The following is a 19,190-nucleotide window of genomic DNA, read 5'->3' as shown; positions in this document are numbered from 1 at the left end:
GCCGGGCCATCTGACTTTCCTATGCCTCAGCTGGCTGACACAGAGCGCCGGGACGAGGGCCGTGTGTGTAAGGGCGAAATGAACAGGAGACACAAAGTGCTTAGGGCACTGCCTGGCACAGAACAAGCCCTTCAAAGGGCTGCTGTGAGAATTCGCTCAGCCAACCGGCAAACACTTCCCGAGCACCTTCGGAGTGCCAGGCCTGTGTTCTGGCGCTGAGGGTGCAGCTAGGAAGCCCCGGGTGTCTGCAGAAGGCCCAGAGGTGCCGGCATGGCTGGGGCAACAGAGAGGAAAGGAGGAGACGAGGGCAGGAGGGAGGAAGGCCCAGGACACACTGGGCTCCGTGTGGCACTGGGTTAGGGATGGACATCTTCATCCTTAATGGCCCAGGAAGCCACTAAAGGGTCTGTGCAAGGGGTGACAGGATCTGATTTCTGTTTTCAGTCTGTAGCTGTGGTGGGGTGCGGACCGGGGGTAGGGAGAGGAAGCATCAGGAGACTATGGCAGTCCTCCAGGCACAGGGTGCCAGGTGGCCGAGGGGATGGAGGGGAGACAAGGCACCATCAAGTGCAATTCCATGCAGGCAGCCTGGGCCAGCCGCTTCCTCCTCTGTTCCTGACCTTGGCCAAGGACTGGAGCTCCACTATGTGAGTGACACAGCACAGGGCCAGGGCCGACACTGCCGCCTGAGGCAGGAGGTGTGTCTGGCATGTTTAAGGAATCAAAAAGTGAACAGTGTGGCTACAGTGAGGAAACTAGCAATAGAAAATGATTCTGGAGAGGAGACCAGATCACTTTGTAGAATATGGCATAAATTCAGGCTCCTGAGTGGCTCAGTCCGTTAAGCGGCCGACTCTTGATCTCCGCTCAGGTCTTGATCTCAGGGTTCTCAGTTTGAGCCTTGCACTGGGCTCCATGCTGGGTGTGTGTGGAGCCTACTTTACCAAAAAAAAAAAAAAAAGGGTGCCTGGGTGGCTCAGTTGGTTAAGCATCCAACTCTTTTTTTTAAGATCTTATTTTATTTGACAGAGCAAGAGGCAGTGAGAGAGGGAACACAAGCAGGAAGACTGGGAATGGGATAAGCAGACTCCTGCTGAGCAGGGGGCCTGACACGGGGCTCAATCCCAGGACCCTGGGATCATGACCTAAGCCGAAGGCAGACGCTTAACAACTGAGCCACCCAGGCGCCCCGAGCATCTGACTCTTGATTTCAGTTCAGGTCACGATCTCAGCTCAGGGTCGTGAGATTGAGCCCTGCATTGGGTTCCATGTTCAGCATGGAGTCTGCTTGTCCCTCTCCTTCTGCTCCTCCCCCATGGGTATGTTCTCTCCCCTTCCCCCTCCAGTAAAAAAGATCTTAAAAAAAAAAAAAAAAGAATATAGCATAAACTCTGGAGTTACTCCCAGTGGAAGTAAAGCCCCTCAGAGTTCTAAGGAGAGAAATGACACAATCAGATTTATGTTAAAAGGTCATAATAATGTGATGCACTGTTAACTATACCTACTAAGACCAGATGTCCGCAAACCTCTCCTGGAAAGGGCCGAAGACTAAATGTTCCAGGCTCTGTAGGCCATGCGATCTGTTACAGCTACTCAACATGGCCACCGGCCACCGCAGGGCAAAAGCAGCCACAGATAATTTGTAAATCAATGGGCTTGGCCTGTTTCAATAAAACTTTCTTTGCAAAAACAAGAGGCTGGGCCGTGGTTTGCCAACCCTGCTCAGGCCCTAACTTCTGGTTTATAGGAAATACAGACACAAAGGAACAAAGCGAACAGTGCCAAAATAAGATAACAAATCCCGAGTGTGAGACATTCTACAAGACAACAGCTTGTCAGGGGGAAAAAAAACCAACAATGTCGTGTGGGAGGAAAAGACAGGGCTGAATGAGGTGACTGAAAAACATTTTGAGGACAACTGGGGAAGTTGGAGTAGACACGGACATGGAGAAGAGGCTGGTAAATATCTACGATGAACAGTGACCTCAGCTGTGGAAACGGCATCATGACTCCGTAGGAGAAAGTCCTTATTCTTAGCAAACGCCCGCTGACGTATGAAGGAGCAAAGTGTCACGAAGTGTGGTCAGAAGTGCACAATTCAACACAAAACAAAGTCAGATGAGGCAAACACAGCAGATGCTGGATGGCTGAGTCTAGGTGCAGGGTACCTGGATGTTCGTTTCTTAGACTTTTCTCTCCACTTTCCCGTACATCTCAAACAAGAAGGTGGGGGTGGCAAGGGGGAGTCTGGGGGGGAAGGCAGGAGAGGCTCCCAGGAGCACAGGCAGCAGGCCGCTGCAGCCTCTAGACAACACCCCCACCCCACGCCCACCTCTGCCCAGGCTCGGGCCCACATGGGTGGCGCAGGCCAGTGAGGACAGCCACAAGTGAGCGTCCTCCCTCTTGCCAGCTCACACCTCCCCCAGGGTGAAGGCCAGGAATCTGGGGTCTGGCCTCAAAGCAACCCCAGATTTCTCTCCAGCAGCCACAGGTGCTAGGAAAAGGAGCAAGGCAGGGTTCATCCAGCCCCACGGTCCTGGTAAAAAGATTCTCCCCCACGCTGAAGAGCACAGGATCTCACCAAAATGGAAAGCACAGCGGGGCTCTTGCCTACTAAAACGCTTTGCCAGCTCCCCACTGCTCCTTTTCCAGGCTTGAAGACTGCGCACCCGGTATTGCTGAATCAAGGGCTTCCTGTTTACCATCCCCCTGAATCTCGGAGCAACCTTGTGACAAACCCCAGTTGATTCACGACCTGCCAAGCCCTGGAGGGATCTCCATCTGGAGTCCACGACCTGGCTGAGCTCGCCGGCAAGGCCTCTACCGGCCCTCTTCCAAGGCCCCGGCCCTTGATTCTTTGGTGACGCAGAACCCTCTATGGTCCCTGAAGGACACCCTGTCTCACCTCCGGGCCTTTGCACACGCTGGTCCCTTTTCCCAGAGTCACCTTCACCTTCCTACCCAACATCTTCCAATACCCAGGCCCTACGTACCTATTGGTCTCCATCTGCTTTTACTGGCAGCCCATGGTTTCTGTCACCAGCTTTCAGCAGAGTCACGGCTGGCCTGAGATGGTAGGGAGCTCTGCTGCCCGTGGGGGAACAGGCATATTTCTAACTTTGGGAAGCCACGCAATGACAATTACACCACAGATTGTGGAAACACATCTTTATGAAACTGTTTTGTGTATATCCTTGATACGCACTGTCCAAGAGGGGAGCCACCAGCCGTATGTGGCTACTTAAGTTTAAATTGATTAAATAAAAATGAAAATTCCAGCTCTCAGTTGCACTAGCCACATTTCACATTTCAAAAGCTCAACAGGCACCTATGACTACCGGCCATCCTCTCGGACACCACAAGTACTGAACACTTCTTTCATGGCCAAGACTCTCAGGGACAGCACCGTTTTCCTGGGTTCCCCACAGGGTCAGCGGAATCCTCACCCCCAAGACAAGCCAAAGGAGTATTTCTCAAAGTGAGGACCAAAGGGACAAAGTGGGGAAAAAGATGTGTGATACTCGTTACAAAGGTCTAAGCTTCCTAGTACATACAGAGCTTTCAGAAATGAGATGAAGACCGACTACCCAACAGACAAGTAAGCAAAGGTTATGAACAGACAGTTCCGAACAGGAAACTCGTGTGCCCCTTGCACGTAGGAGAGGATGCTCAAACTCACCCATCAGACAAAAGGGTCAGTGAAAACCACCTTAAGGTGCCACTACCCACTGATCAGACTGGTAAAAATCCAACCGTTAGAAAGCAGAAGGCTGCGAGGATGCTCTTAGACATCTCAGAAATCACAAATGCAGATTCCCTGTGACCCAGAAATCCCACATCTAAGAACTCCTCTTAGGTCCACCTGCACATACATCTAACGAGGTAAGCACAGAGAACTTCACCGTGGTACCGCCTATAATGAGCCAAAGCCTGGAAACAATGCCGATCACCATTCATCAGGAACCACTCAGTAAACCTGGGGACACAGGTGTGCGGCTGCCTAAAACAAAAAGTACAGCGGCTCTCTGTAGACTGAAGCAGAAAGAGTCCCCGAGGAATGAACCATGCGAGACTGTGGACCCTGGGAAACAAACTGAGGGCTTCAGAGGGGAGGGGGGTGGGGGACTGGGATAGGCTGGTGATGGGTATTAATGAGGGCACGTATTGCATGGTGCACTGGGTGTTATACGCAAATAATGAATCATGGAACATTGCATCAAAAACTGGGGATATACTGTATGGTGATTAATCTAACAAAATAAAAATTATTAATGAAAAAAAAAAAAGAAAGAGTCCCCGAGACACACTGAGGAAGAAAAGAGAGTTCAGAGTCTGTGTACGATGCTACCTTTTGTGTCAAAAGAACCAACCAGGGGAGCAGGGTGCAAAAGTCTATCTGAATGAGCTCGTCCACCCGTGAAGCTCTCCAAGGACACAGAAGACTCGCGGTGAGCATGGGGGCGGGGGTGTATGGGGCAGAAGTGACAGACACCTCCTGACACTGATTTTTGAACTGGGTAAATCTGTATCATCTCTTCTGATGGTTAAATGGATCTCTTTAACACTGAATGTCTGAGCCATCTGCTTCAAAATCAGCAGCGATGCTCATTACAAATGCAGCTCCCCGACTCTCCGCGGATCTGCAGGCAGTGGGAGGCCCTGATGGGGGCCCAAAGCTCCATGCTGTTAAGCCCCACCCACGATTCCGATGCACCCTCCAGTCTGGGAACACAGAAGAATGTCTGCAGACTAAGAACCCCTGCTCTTTCCAGCTCTCAGAAGGGCTGAGACAGGAAAGTCCTAGGCAGGGCCCAAGGGACGCTGCCCATCTGTGGCCCCCCTCCTCACATGAGGCCGGGCCACTCTCAAAGGGCGGCCACACAGAGGCCCACACTCACCTCTCATCTGGAGAGTCTACGTGGAAGGTCCTCTCGATGACCGTGGTCCACTGCAGGCAGCGTATGACAAAGGTGTTGGGCCGTGGTCTCTCGGTCTTCATCAGCTGGCATTCTGCAGACAGAGAGGGGGGACAGGGCCGGGAGAGTGGGGGACAGCCCTGCTGGCCTGCAGCCCACATTCCGAGCCACCGCCCGCGCGCCACATGGTGTAGAGATACGTTAGTGACGGAGTCCGCCCTGGCCTTGTCTCTCTGGGGCTCAAGGTCCACTGTGTGTCGGGGAGGGGGACAGACCACCAGACAATGACAGCTCAGTGGTCAGGGTTGTGACGGGGGAGGCCCAGGAGGCAGTCAACCCAGCCCAGAGCTCAGGGGGTATCCCAGAAGAAGGGGCATCTCTGCACTGAGCCCTCAAGGAGATCAGAATGTAGTCAAATCATACAGAAGGGCGCGTCGTGTACAGAAGCCCAGAAGTGCAAGAGAGTCCAGCACGGTGAGGGAATGGCAGGTCCTGCTCTAGATGTAAGAAGGGGAGAAGAGAAGGACAGGCTGGAGGTGGACAGGAGCTAGACTGCAGGGCTCAGGGTGCATGGTGAGGAACTTGGACTTCGTCTTGAGGACAAGAGGGAGACACAAAAGGCTTTCAATAGGGAAAGGACATGAAGATATCTAAACAGATCCCTCTGACTGCCATGGAGATGGTGAGAGAGAAGGGAGGCCAGGAGCCGGGGGAGGAGGCCGGGGCTACACCAGAGTGGGGCCGTGGGGAGGGGAGCAAAGGGCAGGGAGACAGGCCATGGAAGAGGTAGAGGCCACTAGGACGAGGCCAGGCCTCTGGCCTGAGCAGTAGGAGGCAACAGGACCCTCCCTGAGAAAGAGACAGAGAAGAGGCAGCTGGGGGAGGGGAGAGTTGAGAGCCAGTTTGGGACATGGTGGGTAAGTGGACCAGAGGACATCCAGGGAGAAATGCACAGGAAGCTGCTCGGGACAGGCTGACAGTTCAAGTGAGAAGCCAGCATGGGCACAGCCACATCGGGGTCACCAGAACCCAGGGAAAGTGACAAGGACAAGGCATTAAGCAGGACAGAGAGGGGACTGGCGTGGGTGGGTATGGCCTCAGATGCTGCCAGGGGGAGAAGCTGGCACAGGGAGCTGGGTGGGAGAGGGTGATGGTCTGGGCTGAGGAGTGGCAGGGGAGAAGGGGGTGCCTCTGAAATGTTCTCCGGAGGTGGGACAATGAGGACATGGTGACCGATCCAGGGAGCATTCAAGAAAGGAAGCAGGGGGTCGGGGGCAGGACTGTGGTTCTACAAGGCCCAGGCAAGGGATTTGGGCCTGCCAAGCTTTCACTGGCCAGGGTAAGGCTGGAAGGCACCACTTGGGGTACCATGGAGGGGACGGAGGATGTGAAGTTAGCCCTGCGATCAGCTGAGCGGGAGGCCATGCTGTCTGTCTCTAGGTTAGAGCGACAGAGAAGTGGGCTGTCACCAGAGCGCAGGAAGGATGGCAGGTGCCTGACACCCACCAGCACCACAGGTCCAGCTGGCAGATTTACAACTGCAGAGGCGGTGTTGCCTGGGGGGAGGGCCTGGGGAAACGCCTGGCTTCTCCCTTCTTCCTGCTCCCCACTGGCCACCAGTTCAGCCCTCCCACCCTGGGCCCAGCTGACACAAAGGTGGGGCAGGTGGGAAAGGTGGGAAATGGATCGGACCGCAAGCCAGACCTGGAAAGGCCCGCACCCAAGAAAGGCCAACCCCCATGGGCCCCCTGGACCTGCCAGTGGTTGGTTCCCTGAGCACCTGACCTCTGGCCTGGCGTGCCCCAAGACGCACCTGCGACAGAGAAGTTGTTCAAGGGGGGCAAGGTCTGGTCAGGGGCGTCAGGCCGCTCCTTGTATCCAATGAAGGAGCCATCACTCTTCAACAGGAAGTACCGGGGCCTCCAGGTCTTGATGTATTCACCTGAGCCGAGGCAGAGGGGAGGGAGAGAGGTCAGGGCAGGCAGCCCTGTGCAACAGCACCCCACAAAGGGCACCTGGGTGGGAGAAGGGTTCATGAGAGGGCCGGGAGGAGAGCACCTCTGCTAGAGAAAAGCTCCAGGCAGCCCCTGCTGACGCAGGCCGGGCCAGGCCGGGTGCTGGGCAGGGCCCCAGTGATCCAGAGGTCAGGCCTGGCAGGAAGATGCCTACTGCAGTGCCCCAGGGCACCAGCTGCCTCCGCGTGTGGCCAGCAGCAAGCCATCCCGGCCATCCCTGACAGCGCCTGGCCCACTCCCAGGGGAGGCCCAGGCTTCCAAACACACATGCCCTGTGGCCCTGTAAGGCCAAATCCCATGGGCTGGTATTCACCAGGACAGCCGTGCAGGTGGATCAAATGTCAAAACACTGTGCCAGGCAGGGTATAACGGCTGCTGCGCCCTCTGAGTGCCCCTTGATTGCTTCCATTTGTTCGAACCATGAATATCCAAGCACCCTGTGTTCACACGCCCACACGGCAAGGACCCACTCCTTAGAGGGCCTTATTCGTAAGTGTAAAAAGCGGAAACTCGAAAGCCTATCAGCTAATGAATGGAGAGACAGAACGTGGCACAGTCACACAAGAGACTATTACTCAGTCCTATGAAGAAGTTACGACTACAGGCTACATACAACGTGGATGAACCATAACTTATGCTAAGTGAAAAAAGCCTGTGACCACAAACTATTCCATTTGTATAAAATGTCCAGAGTAGGCAAAACTACAGGTGAAAAGCAGATTTGTGGCTGCCTGGGACTGGGAAGGGAAAGTCTGGGGGGAGGTCGGAGCAGAATGGCCAAGGGGGAGGGCAGGGTTCTTTCCAGGGGAGTGGAAATGCTCTAAAGCTGAGGGTGGTGAGGGCTCTACAACTCTGACCACACCGAAAGCCAACGAACTGCATACTTTAAATTCCCGAGTTGTATGACGTGTGAATTCTAGTACTAGCTGTTAAAAAACATGAGATGGTACCCATAAGACATCCAGCTTAGGGCCCAACATACCACAGGCACTCAATAAATGCTTGTCATCATCAACCCACTGTGCAAGCAAGTAAAACAAGACTGGGCCAGGCCCCCGACCCACATGGCACACGGGAAGCAGGACCGCAGGGTGGGCTCTGAGCTGGGTGTGCTGTGTGGCCTCCAATAAGTCACTTCACTTCTCTGAGTCTTTGTCTCCTCTCATGGGGATATCCATTAACTGATGACAATGATCAGGTAACACACCAGTAGTATTCCGTGTCAGGTACTGCCCTAAGTATCTTTCAGGACTTAACTTATTCAATTCTTTCATGTCGATTCTGAACGACTCAATATATATAAAGTTCAAAAACCAGCAAAATCCCAAATCCAACAGCACAAAGGAAGGATTATAGGACGTGACCAAGTGGGGTTTATACCAGGAATGCAAAGGTGGTTCAATATATGAAAATCAATCAACGTAATACACATTAATAGAACAAAGGGGGGAAAAAACACATGATCATTTTGACTATGGCAGAAAAATACTTGACAAAACCCAACACCCTTTCATGATAAAAAAAAAAAAAAACTCAGCAAGCTAGGAATAGAAGAGAATTCCCACCACATGATAAAGGCATCTATGAAAAATTCACAGTTAACATCATTCAGTGATGAAAGACTGAAACTTTCTCATTAACATCAAGGAAAAAACCAAGATGTCTACTGCTTTCACCACTGCTGTTAAACACTGCACTAGAAGTTCTAGCCAGAGAAAAAGAAAAAGAAAGAGATAAAGGGCACTGAACTTGAAAAGGAATAAGTAAAACTATCACAAGGAATCCACAAAGTAATGACAAGAGCTAATAAATCCGGCAAGATCGACACACAAAAACCAGCTGTTGTTTCTATACGTTAGCAATAAACAATCCATAAAGGGAATTTTTTAAAAATTCCATTTGCAAAAGCACAAGGAGGCAAAAGATGTACACACTAAAAACTACAAAACACTGCTGAAAGAAATTAAAGTCCCAAACAAATGCAGAGATATCCTATGTTCACGGATTGGAAGGCTTCATATGTTAAGATGGCGACACTGCCCAAAGTGATCTACATATTCAACAAGGTATGGTACCTATCAAAATTCCAACAACCTTTTAAGCAGAAATAGAAAAGTCAATCTTCATACTTTCCGATTTCAAAACTTACTATAAAGCTACTATAATCAAATCAGTGTGGTCTGAGGATAGACAGATAGACCAATGGAATAGAACTGGGAGTCAAAAAATAAACCCACACATATGGTCAATCAGTTTTCAACAAGAGTGCTAAGAGCATTCTGTGGGGAAAGAATAGTCTCTTCAACAAATAGTGGAACAACAGGACAACCACAGGCAAAAGAATAGAGATGGACTTTAGCCTCGCACCATATATCATATGTAAAAATTAACTCAACATGGATCTACTTAAATATAAGAGCTAAAATGGTAAGTCATCATGACCCTGGATTTGGCAATCGATTCTTTGATATGACACCAAAATTACAAGCAACAAAAGAAAGAAAATAAAGTAGATCATTAAAAATAAAACTTTTGTGGGGCGCCTGGGTGGCACAGCGGTTAAGCGTCTGCCTTCGGCTCAGGGCGTGATCCCGGCGTTGTGGGATCGAGCCCCACATCAGGCTCCTCTGCTATGAGCCTGCTTCTTCCTCTCCCACTTCCCCCGCTTGTGTTCCCTCTCTCGCTGGCTGTCTCTATCTCTGTCAAATAAATAAATAAAATCTTTAAAAAATAAAATAAAATAATAAAAATAAAACTTTTGTGCAAAGGACATTATCAAGAAGATAAAAAGACAACCAACAGAACAGGCAAAATATCTGCAAATCATAGCACTAATAAGGGTCTAGTTTCCAGAATATATAAAGAGTTCTTACAACTCAACAACAAAAAGATAAATAGCCCAATTAAAAAATGGGCAAAGGGCTTGCATGGGGATTTCTCTAAAGATATAAAAATGGCCACTATGCACATGAAAAGATGCTCAACATCATCAGTCATTAGGAAAATGTAAGTCAAAACCAGATGAGCTACCACCTCACACCCACTAGGAGGACTGTAATTTAAAAGAGAAAGAAAAGAAAAGGGGCATCCAAGTGGCTCAGTCAGTTAAGTGTCTGACTCTTTTCTTTTTTTAAGATTTTATTTTTTTATTTGACTGACAGAGTGTGCTCACAAAAGCAGGGGGAACGGCAGGCAGAGGGAGAGGGAGAAGCAGGCTCTGCACTGAGCAGGGAGCCCAACTCAGGGCTCAATCCCAGGACCCTGAGATCATGACCTGAGCTGACGGCAGACGCTTAACTAACTGAGCCACCCAGGTGCCCCGCGTCTGACTCTTGATTTCAGCTCACGTCACAATCTCATGTTGAGGGATGGAGCCCTGTGTCGGGCTCTGTGCTGGGCATGGAGCCTATTTAGGATTCTCTCTCTCTCTTTGCCCCTCCCCCTTCTAAAAATATTTTTAAAAATAAAATAAAAGAGAAAGAAAAGAAAAGAAACAAAACAAGTGCTGGTGAGGATGTGGGAGAAAACGAAACCCTTGTGCACTGCTGGTGGGAATGTCAAATGCTACGGCTCTGTGGAAAAGGCTGGTGCTTCCTCAAAAACTTAAATATAGAATACACTATAGATCGTAAATACAGAATATACAACCCTGATACATATAAACACAAATGCATATATTACCTAATCACACAGAATGCATCAGATTATAATTACAGAATATACGACCCAATTTATATAACCTTTACAGATACAGATTATAAACACAGAACATGGGATCCAGCAATTCCACTCCTAGGTCCATACCCAAAAGAATTGAAAACAAGTACTCAAATGCTTGTACACCAATGTTCGTAGCAGCTCTATTCACAATAGCCAAAAGGTAGAAATAACCCAAATGTTCATCAACCGATGTATGGATAAACCAAATGTGGTATTTTCATACAATGGAATGTTGTTTGGCCATAAGAAGGAAAGAAGTACTGATCCAAGCTACGATATGGATGAACCTCAAAGACATTGTGGTAAGTGAAAGGGAGCCGGACACAAAACACCACCTATTGTATGATTCATTTGTATGAAATGTCCATAATAACTAAATCCTTAGAGACAGAAAACAAATCAAAACAAATCGAAGGCTGCCAGGGGCTGGGAGGAGAGGGGAATGGGGAGTGACAGCTTAATAAGTACGAGGTTTTCTTTCAGGGAGATGAAAATGTTTTGGAACTAGACAGAGGGGTGGTGACACCACATCGTGAGTGTACTAAACGCTACTGAATTGTACACTTTAAAATGGTAAACTTTGGGGGCGCCTGGGTGGCACAGCGGTTAAGCGCCTGCCTTCGGCTCAGGGCGTGATCCCGGCGTTATGGGATCGAGCCCCACATCAGGTTCCTCCGCTATGAGCCTGCTTCTTCCTCTCCCACTCCCCCTGCTTGTGTTCCCTCTCTCGCTGGCTGTCTCTGTCTCTGTCGAATAAATAAATAAAATCTTTAAAAAAAAAATAAATATTTAAAATGGTAAACTTTGTGTTATGCAAATTTTACCTCCATTTTAATTTTTTAAAAAGATTTTATTTATTTGAGATAGACTGAGCACGAGCTGGGGTGGGGGGCAGAGGGAGAGGGAGAAGCAGACTCCCGCTGAGCAAGGAGCCCGATTTAGGACTTGATCCCAGGACCCTGGGATCATGACCTGAGCTGAAAGCAGACGCTTAACCGACTGAGCCACCCAGGCATCCCAATTTTACCTCCACTTTAAAGAGCAAAACACACAAACAAAAAAACCCAGAAAAACACACATTAAGGCCACTGGAAGTTAGGAAAGTGTTCCTGTTTGGGAAGGGCAGAGGGCTTCTGGGGACTGTCTTGTTCTACATCTTGACCTGGACGTTGGTTTTAGAGTGAGTTTATGACCCAGGCACTCACCTGTGGTATTTTCTGTATTGGTAATAAAGAGGGGGGGGGGAGAGAAACCTAGAAGGAAAGGGAAAACATCTTCACAACAATCCCATTTTACCAACAAGAAAACTGAAGCCCAGAGGCTCCATTACTTGCCTGTTAACTGGGAGAGCTGGGATTGGAAGTCAGGTTTGCTCCATCCAGAGTCCACGCTCTTGACCCCTACACTGCCTGCCTCACAACTGGCAGACGGGAGCTGGCCTGGTGGGGACCGGCAGAAGGTGTGCAGAGGCTGTGTCAGAAAGGGGACCGGCGCAGGGCATGAGGGACTCCAAGAGCAGACCCTGCTCAGCAAGAGGCAGCCTGTAGGCCAGACCTTGAGAACGCTGGTTCAGGAGGCAGAGGGCAAGTCTTTGCCGAATCCCGGGTAAATCAGTCTTCCTGCCAAGCCTCAGCTTCCTTGCCTACAAGATGGCGCCCACCTCCCAGGGCAGCTATGGAAACTCCGCAAAACTGGGCTTGCCTAGAGCAGAGCCCTGTGCCTGGCACCGGACAGGCACATGGCAAACTGGGGCTCTATTAGTTTAACCACCAGCGGTGGGATGAGATGGCACAGGTACCCAACTGCCCTTGCCCACCTCTGCTCAGAATGGTGGGCCATGGGGCGGGGGGGGGCACACCTGGCTGGCTCTGTCAGTAGAGCATACGATTCTGGATCTTGGGGTCGTGAGTTCAAGCCCCAAGTTGGGCCTAGAGCTTACAAAAAAAAAAAAAAAAGAATGGCGGGCAATGGGAGGCCCAGGAGCACCGTGCATCCGTGTTGTGTATGGTGCAAACCCAAGGTGGGTACGTCCCAGCGAGGCCATCCCAGCAGCTCATCATGAATGGAGGCGCTGAAGGCCTAAGAGGGGCTGAGACCCATTTAATGCCGTCAGCAGCCCTAGACCAGACACAAGCTCCCACCCCAGCAACAGCTCTCTGGCTGCCTCCAGGGCTCCTCACAGCCCAGCCCAGTGAGCTATGGGCCTGGGGACACTCAGACTGAGACCCTGGCAACACCCTAACACACTCATACCACCCACACACAATCCCAACCATTCATTCAGCTATCAGTTATTGAGCACCTACTGCATGCCAAGAACTTTCCTAGGCCCTGGGGATACCACAGTAAATAGCCAGATAAAATCCCTGCCCTCAGAGAACTGATTAGGTCAGAGGCCTGGGTTGTTAACCCATTTTACAGATGTGAAACCAAGGCTCAGAAAGGTGACAGAGCTTGCTCCGAGTCACCAAGAGGAAGTGGCGAGCCAGGGTTAGAACTCTGACATCTGCCAAGGCTCAGAAAGCTCCATCGACAGCCGTAAACTCACTGCCCACCCTGGGCGGGTAGGGCCAAGGTACCTCAAATACCATCCATGCCCGGAAAGGGCAGTGGGAAACAGGTCTCCCTTGCCCAGTCTGATTGTGGAGGCCTGGTCCTGGGGATCACCTCCATGCCTCATCACTGCTCTATGTCTGCAGACTGGGATAGGGCAAGATGGGTGGGCACTTCTCCTGGTTCCCATGGGGCTGGCCCCCTCAGCCTCCTTGCCTCTTCAAATACATTCAGCCCACTCTCCCTCCAGACCCACGGCTGGCCCCCTCACCGGCACTCTCCTGCCCCAGTTAGCCCTGGGGCTTGTTCCCTGCCCTCCTGCGGGTCTTTATCAAATGCCCCTTCTCAGTGAGACCCTCCCTGACCACCTTGTTTACGACAGCTCCCCCCGTTTCCTCCCATATCCCTTCTCACGTTGCTCAATTGTTCTCCATGGCCCTTACCACCACTGCACGTACTGGTCCACTTGGGTGCCGCCCACCTTCCCCACTAAATGTAAGACATCAACGTGAGAAGGGGAACCTTCGCCTATCTGGTTTACTGCCGAGTCGCCAGTGCCTGGAGCACAGCAGCTGCTCAGTATGCGTCTGTTGACTAAATGCACGCACACAGAGAGCGGCTCCCACTAGGCTTGGCCCCCTCCCTCCCTCCCTCCCTAGAAGAAGATCCACAGAAGCCGGGACAGTCTGCCTCCTCCACTCCACAGTGCCTGGACAGCTGCCCCCCAACCAAGCCAGTGAGCACAACACTTCTGGGGACAGGAGGCCTGGGCTCTAACAGGGTAGGCTGTTAGGCTCTTCACTGTCAATGACTTCATTTCTCCAGGCCTCAGTTGCCCACCCATACAAGCAGACGAGGCCATGCCCTGGCTCCTGGCGCCCTGGGCGCAGATCACCTGCACGGTTAATTAAAGCCAAGCTCCTACCTGTGGCCTCCAGGGCCCAGGGTGGTTGGATGCCACATCTGGCTCGTCCTCGCTCTCTCCATTCCAGCCAGTCTGGTCAACTCAACCAGACACACTCCCGTCTTCGTCCCTGCTGTCCCGTTCCGTGGGACAGCCTTGCCCAGCTATGCGTGTGGCTCACTCCCTCGCCTCCACCCGCCCACGCGTCCATCACTGTCCCCTCCTCAGAGAGGCTTGCCCTCAGAGTCCCTACTGCTCACAACAGCACTCCTCACCACCTGACATCATATGTCTGCTTCTCTGTTCGCTGTCCCCAGCCCCCACTAGAATGTAAACTCCATGAGGGCACCACACGTCCCAGGAATCTGGGAGCCTGGGCCAGCCTGGCACAGCACACATACTGAGTATCTGCAGAATGAATGAATGCTGAGGTATTACCTCACTGTGTTACTTCAGTTAAGTGACTTCCCTTCTCCAAGCCTCAGGTTCTTCTTCTATAAAATGGGGCTATGACTGAGACCATGAATGCAGAGGCAGACTCGAGATTGGCCTGGGGGCTCATGCAGGATGATGCCCATCAAGGCCCAGGGACTCGGGCCCAGGCAAATCTGCAGCTCCCCAGGCTGCTGCTGAAGGATTCCATGAAACGGGCTTGGAAGGAGCTGTTGGCCTGGGGCAGGCAGGTAGGGCTCAGCCCTCCCTGGGCACCAGCTGCCAGGAGGAAAGCCAAAGCAGGAGGGGAGATACGCCACCCAGTGGGCAAAAGCTGCCCCTTACCACGCTTGTGGAGCCAGCCTTCCTTGATAACAGACACCTCGTTCATGGTGGCAGGGTGACACGCTGTCACCTAGCTTGGGACAGCTCAGGGCAGCAGGACATGCAGGAGGCGCGGTGGACAGAGCACAGTCTGCAAGACAAGAGAGGAGCTCATCAGAACGCAAGGGGGATTCAGCCACAGCCCCTGCCCTCAGGATGGCCAGACTCTCCGGCCCTCGGGCTGCTCTGCTGGCGCCGCACAGGGTGGAGTCCGTGAGGATAGGGAGCCCTGCCCACTTGGCCCAGTCCAAGAAGGAAGATGTGGCCTCGTCCTCGGGGACTCCAACTGGGGACTGGGGTGGGGGGAGCATGACCCTGCCCTCAGAGCCTTACTCCTGAGGGAACAGAGCTCCCTGGCCTACGCAGGCCTTGCTGAGCAGCGGCAGCCCTTCCACCCACCTTCAGCCCAGACGGGGCTGGAGGGAAGGAGCTGTGGCTCCACCCGTGTCACTCCCAGGCCCCCACACTGAGGTAACCTGGGATGAATCAGACAGCCCTGGGCACCTGAGGGAGTGCTCAAAGCCACCAGCATCTGCCTGCCACCCCCTAGCCCGACACGCAGACACACACATGTGCACACACACTCTCTCCACCCCCTCCCCTCCTTCCAACCTACTACCCTTAGCAAACCGAGTGCCCCCAAGCCCCTGCGCCAAGCCACCCTATGTCACTCCCTCAGCCTCAGTCCCCTCTTTGCCCCCACCAGATGACTGAGGGAAGACAAGTCTCCGACGCTCAGAATCTTGAACAAGACAGCAACCTACTGTGTATGCACTTGTCTGGGAATTAGGAGCCAGTCCGGGGGGCTCAATCAAGGCCCCGGTCCCTTCCCGGAGACCTCTACTTCCGTCCTCAGGGACCAGCAGCCGACAGACTGACAGACGCCGAGGCCACTGCATCGTCTCAGGTTCCCTGGGTGGAAGGGAGAAGGGCGGGAGGCAGCCGCCCGCTGGGCCCCTACCTGGAGCCACAGGCCTGGAAAGGGGCCATGGAGCCCAAGGCGCCTTTCGCCTTTCCCGGCCTGGGGTTATTTGCGGACAGCAGGTCAGGAGCTACATCGGCCCCCAGAGAAGTGGCAGCTGGCTCTAGGGACACCGAGGGCATCAGCTTTCTCTCATGCCCCGGGGAGCTGGTGGGCCGGACGCACTACTGCCTGGCATGTGACAGTGGCAGGCTGCCCGGTCCGGGCAGGGAAGGGAGCTAAGTGGGAGGAAGCGAAAGGAAAGACAAGATGGACAGTGACAGAGAAGTAAACAGCAGGGTGAGAAATCACGTTCTGGACTCTGAGCCGCAAAGGCAGGGCCAGGAGCAGCACAGGGGCTCCCTCCGGCAGCAGGCAGACCAGCCCCAAGGGGCTCACGCTCCACGCCAGAACACCCAGGACCGCAGAGCCTGAAGATCCCACCGGCCTGCACATCCACCTCTAATGTGACGGGTCTCTGCACCTGCCCCGCCCCACGCCCCGCCCCACGCCCCGCCTCGCCCTCTGGGTGGCCTGACTCACTGGCTCAGGTCCGGCACTCTCCTCTCCCTCGAGGGCCCCCCCACCCCCTCCCTAGACTCCCCACTCCCTTATTGCTCCCTTCGATCTGTCCCCATTCACCAGCTAGACCGCTCAAACCTGACCCTGTCCTTCCCCCACTCAAAACCCTTCCATGGCTTCCCGCTGGCCTTGGGAAAGAGCCAAGCTCCCTCGTTTGGGATTCAAGGACCTTCAGGACCCAGCCTCTGCTGACCTTCACTACAGCTGCCTCCTGCCCCTGCTCAGCCCAACAGTCCCGACTGTCCATCCACCCGCTTCCTGATGCCTCTCCCAACTGCCCTGGCCTTCTCCCTGGGCTCTGCGTCTCTGCTTTCAACCCTTAGACTCCATCTAAATCTGGCCCCGTCCCTCCAGGTTAAAAACCCTTCCAGGGTTCCCCAGTGTGCTCAGACAGAACAAAGTCGTTTCCACCACAAGCCTAGGGTCACCTAAAAAGCTCTCCATAAAACCTAATGACCATGACAATAATTATACCCGGTACTACCTCTGTCTCCAGCCCCCCCCCCAACCAGGCTTCTGTCTCTCAGGCCCATCCCTCTGGCCTCCATCCCCTGTACCTTCTGTGGGTTCTCCCTCCTCCTTGAGGTCTCAGCTGAACCAAAGCCTCCTCCAGGAAGCCTTCCTGACCTCAGAGGCTGCCTGGGTGCTCTGTGTGCACCTCCTCGGCCAATTCTCCCGACACCTATTAAGTGCTAGTCTAGTGGGCCAGCACAGCATCTGGATATCTGCCGAGTAGGTAATGAATGAACCCAGCTCTCCCCAGCCCAGGACCAGACTGAGCCATGGAAACATTTCCAGAGTCTATTCACGTCACCAATCTCTGAGCGTATCCTAAGCTCCAGACAACCAGAGGGGTACCAGAGATGAAGCATCAGGAAGACACAGCCCCTGCCATCGCAAAGCTCACATCCCAGTGGAGGAAGCAGACAACGCACAAGTGCGCACGGAACAGTGTCAGGTGGCAGAGAGGCGCTGAGAAGCAAAGTAGAGCGGAGGAAAGGATGGCGGGGAATGTGGGGTGTTATGTTAGCCGTATGGTATGGGGTACATGTGAGGAGGGAAGGAGCCACGCTGCCACGTAGGGAAAAGAATTTCAGGCAGGGGAATAGCAAGTCAAAGCCTCTGAGTCAGGAAGTACTTGTAGAGCATGAAGAACTGCCAAGGGGCCGGTGTGGCCAAGGAGTGAGGAGAGGTGGGCAGGAAGAACACACAGGGCCTGACGCGAGGCGGTGGTGGGAAGTTCGAGAAGTCTTCCCCTGATGTAGGGGCTGACACTGCGCTTTCCCCGGTACCAGCTCAGTTTGGAAGTTTCAAAGAACTGGGATGGAGAACCCAAGTCCCAAGGAAGGGTGGACATGGAAGGACAGGACCGGGGCCTGACGTCCAATCTGAGCTTTCCCCTCCCCTCCCCAGCCTGGCAACTTCACCTCCGCGATTCCACATGTCTTGGGGTATCAGCGCTGAAGCACCCACTGCGTGCAGAGGCTCGGCCCACTGCCTGGCCTGGCCCCCAGGGAACACTCAAACACGTGGGTGAGCGCTCAAACACGCAGCTGCCATGATCAGAGAGAAGCAAAGGCAGCCAGGTGTGGCCATGAGTGGTCAGGGTCGCAGAGTCCTAGAGCCACTGCCAGCTGGGTGGCCTTGAACAATTGGGGTGCCGGTGCCCTCGTGGAGACCCTCCTGAATGATCGATCCCAACCGCCCCACCAGAGGGGCAGTGACCAGGCCCACGGGAGGGCAGAAAGCTCAGAGCGTGGAAGCCATTTACCTCGGGTCTCCCTGCTGAGGAGTGGCAGAAGCCCTGGCCACTGCTTAGCACCCCGGGGCCACTTTTTACATTCCCATTTCGGCAACTAAGAAGCCAGAGGCAGCCTGAGCGAGGGCAGGGGGAGGAACTGGAAGATCCCCTGTGCCCCGCCTGGATCCGGCCCATCCTCCCACTGAGGGTGGCGCCTCCGAGGAGGTGTCTGTGACGCAGTCCTGAGGTGATGAAATACCAGGCACGGAAGCCAGGGGGATGGCCTGCTCCCTGGGGAGCTTCTGGCAGAGGCCGCCCAGGCGGGAGGACAGAGAACAGACTCTGGAAGCCGGGTGTCAGCACGTAGGGGCCTGCCCTGGCCGCCAGCCCACAGGCAGCACACCCCAGGGCAGGGAGGACCTGGACGGCCCCATCCCCACTCGCTGCTTCCTTGAGTGTCTGGGCCTGAGTCGGCCAAGAGCCGGGGCCAGAGCTGCAGCCTGTAGGCTTGAGGTGAGCCCCCTGGAAGGCAAGGCGAAAAGAGCAAGGCCACTTCACAAGAGAGGACACCCACACTACCAAGGAACACATAATCTCGTTATTTAGGGATTTATGCAAATTAAAATCATCCAGCAGAATGGCAGAAATTTTAAAAACAGAAAATGCCAAGAGTTGACAAAGATACCAATGAATACCGGTGGAAGTATAAAATGGTTTGACCACTACGGAAAATTGCTTGGTAGTAAAAATTTAAACTCAATATGTGCCCACACCCCATGACCCAGCAATTCCACAACCCAACCCGAAAGAAAGGAGTGTGTTTGTTTACCAAGGGACATATACTAGAATGTTCACAGCAGCAATACTCACAGTAACCCCCAAACTGGAAACAGACCGAGTGTCTACCCACAGCAGAACGGATAAACAAACGGAGGTAAATTCATACAGCAGAACGTTCTTCCACTCACTACTGACACATACA

General features: G+C 53.1%; 1 protein-coding gene across 1 annotated transcript in view; it reads right to left on the bottom strand.

Moving 5' to 3' along the window:
• The window catches only part of AKT2 (AKT serine/threonine kinase 2), a 30,890-nt gene extending 15,875 nt beyond the window's left edge, over positions 1–15,015 (bottom strand). Inside the window, exons 1-3 of the mRNA XM_034638446.1 lie at positions 14,886–15,015; positions 6,730–6,858; positions 4,899–5,010 (exon numbers count right to left, since the gene is read on the bottom strand). Coding sequence (XP_034494337.1) covers positions 4,899–5,010; positions 6,730–6,858; positions 14,886–14,931 — 287 coding nt within the window. The 5' untranslated portion in view covers positions 14,932–15,015. The remainder of the gene's footprint in view (positions 1–4,898; positions 5,011–6,729; positions 6,859–14,885) is intronic.
• Positions 15,016–19,190: the final 4,175 nt, after the last annotated feature.

Source organism: Ailuropoda melanoleuca, chromosome 12 (assembly GCF_002007445.2).
Source record: "Ailuropoda melanoleuca isolate Jingjing chromosome 12, ASM200744v2, whole genome shotgun sequence".
Lineage (NCBI taxonomy): Eukaryota > Metazoa > Chordata > Mammalia > Carnivora > Ursidae > Ailuropoda > Ailuropoda melanoleuca.
The sequence above is the reverse complement of the archived record's forward strand: the minus strand, read 5'-3'. Positions and strand labels throughout refer to the sequence as shown.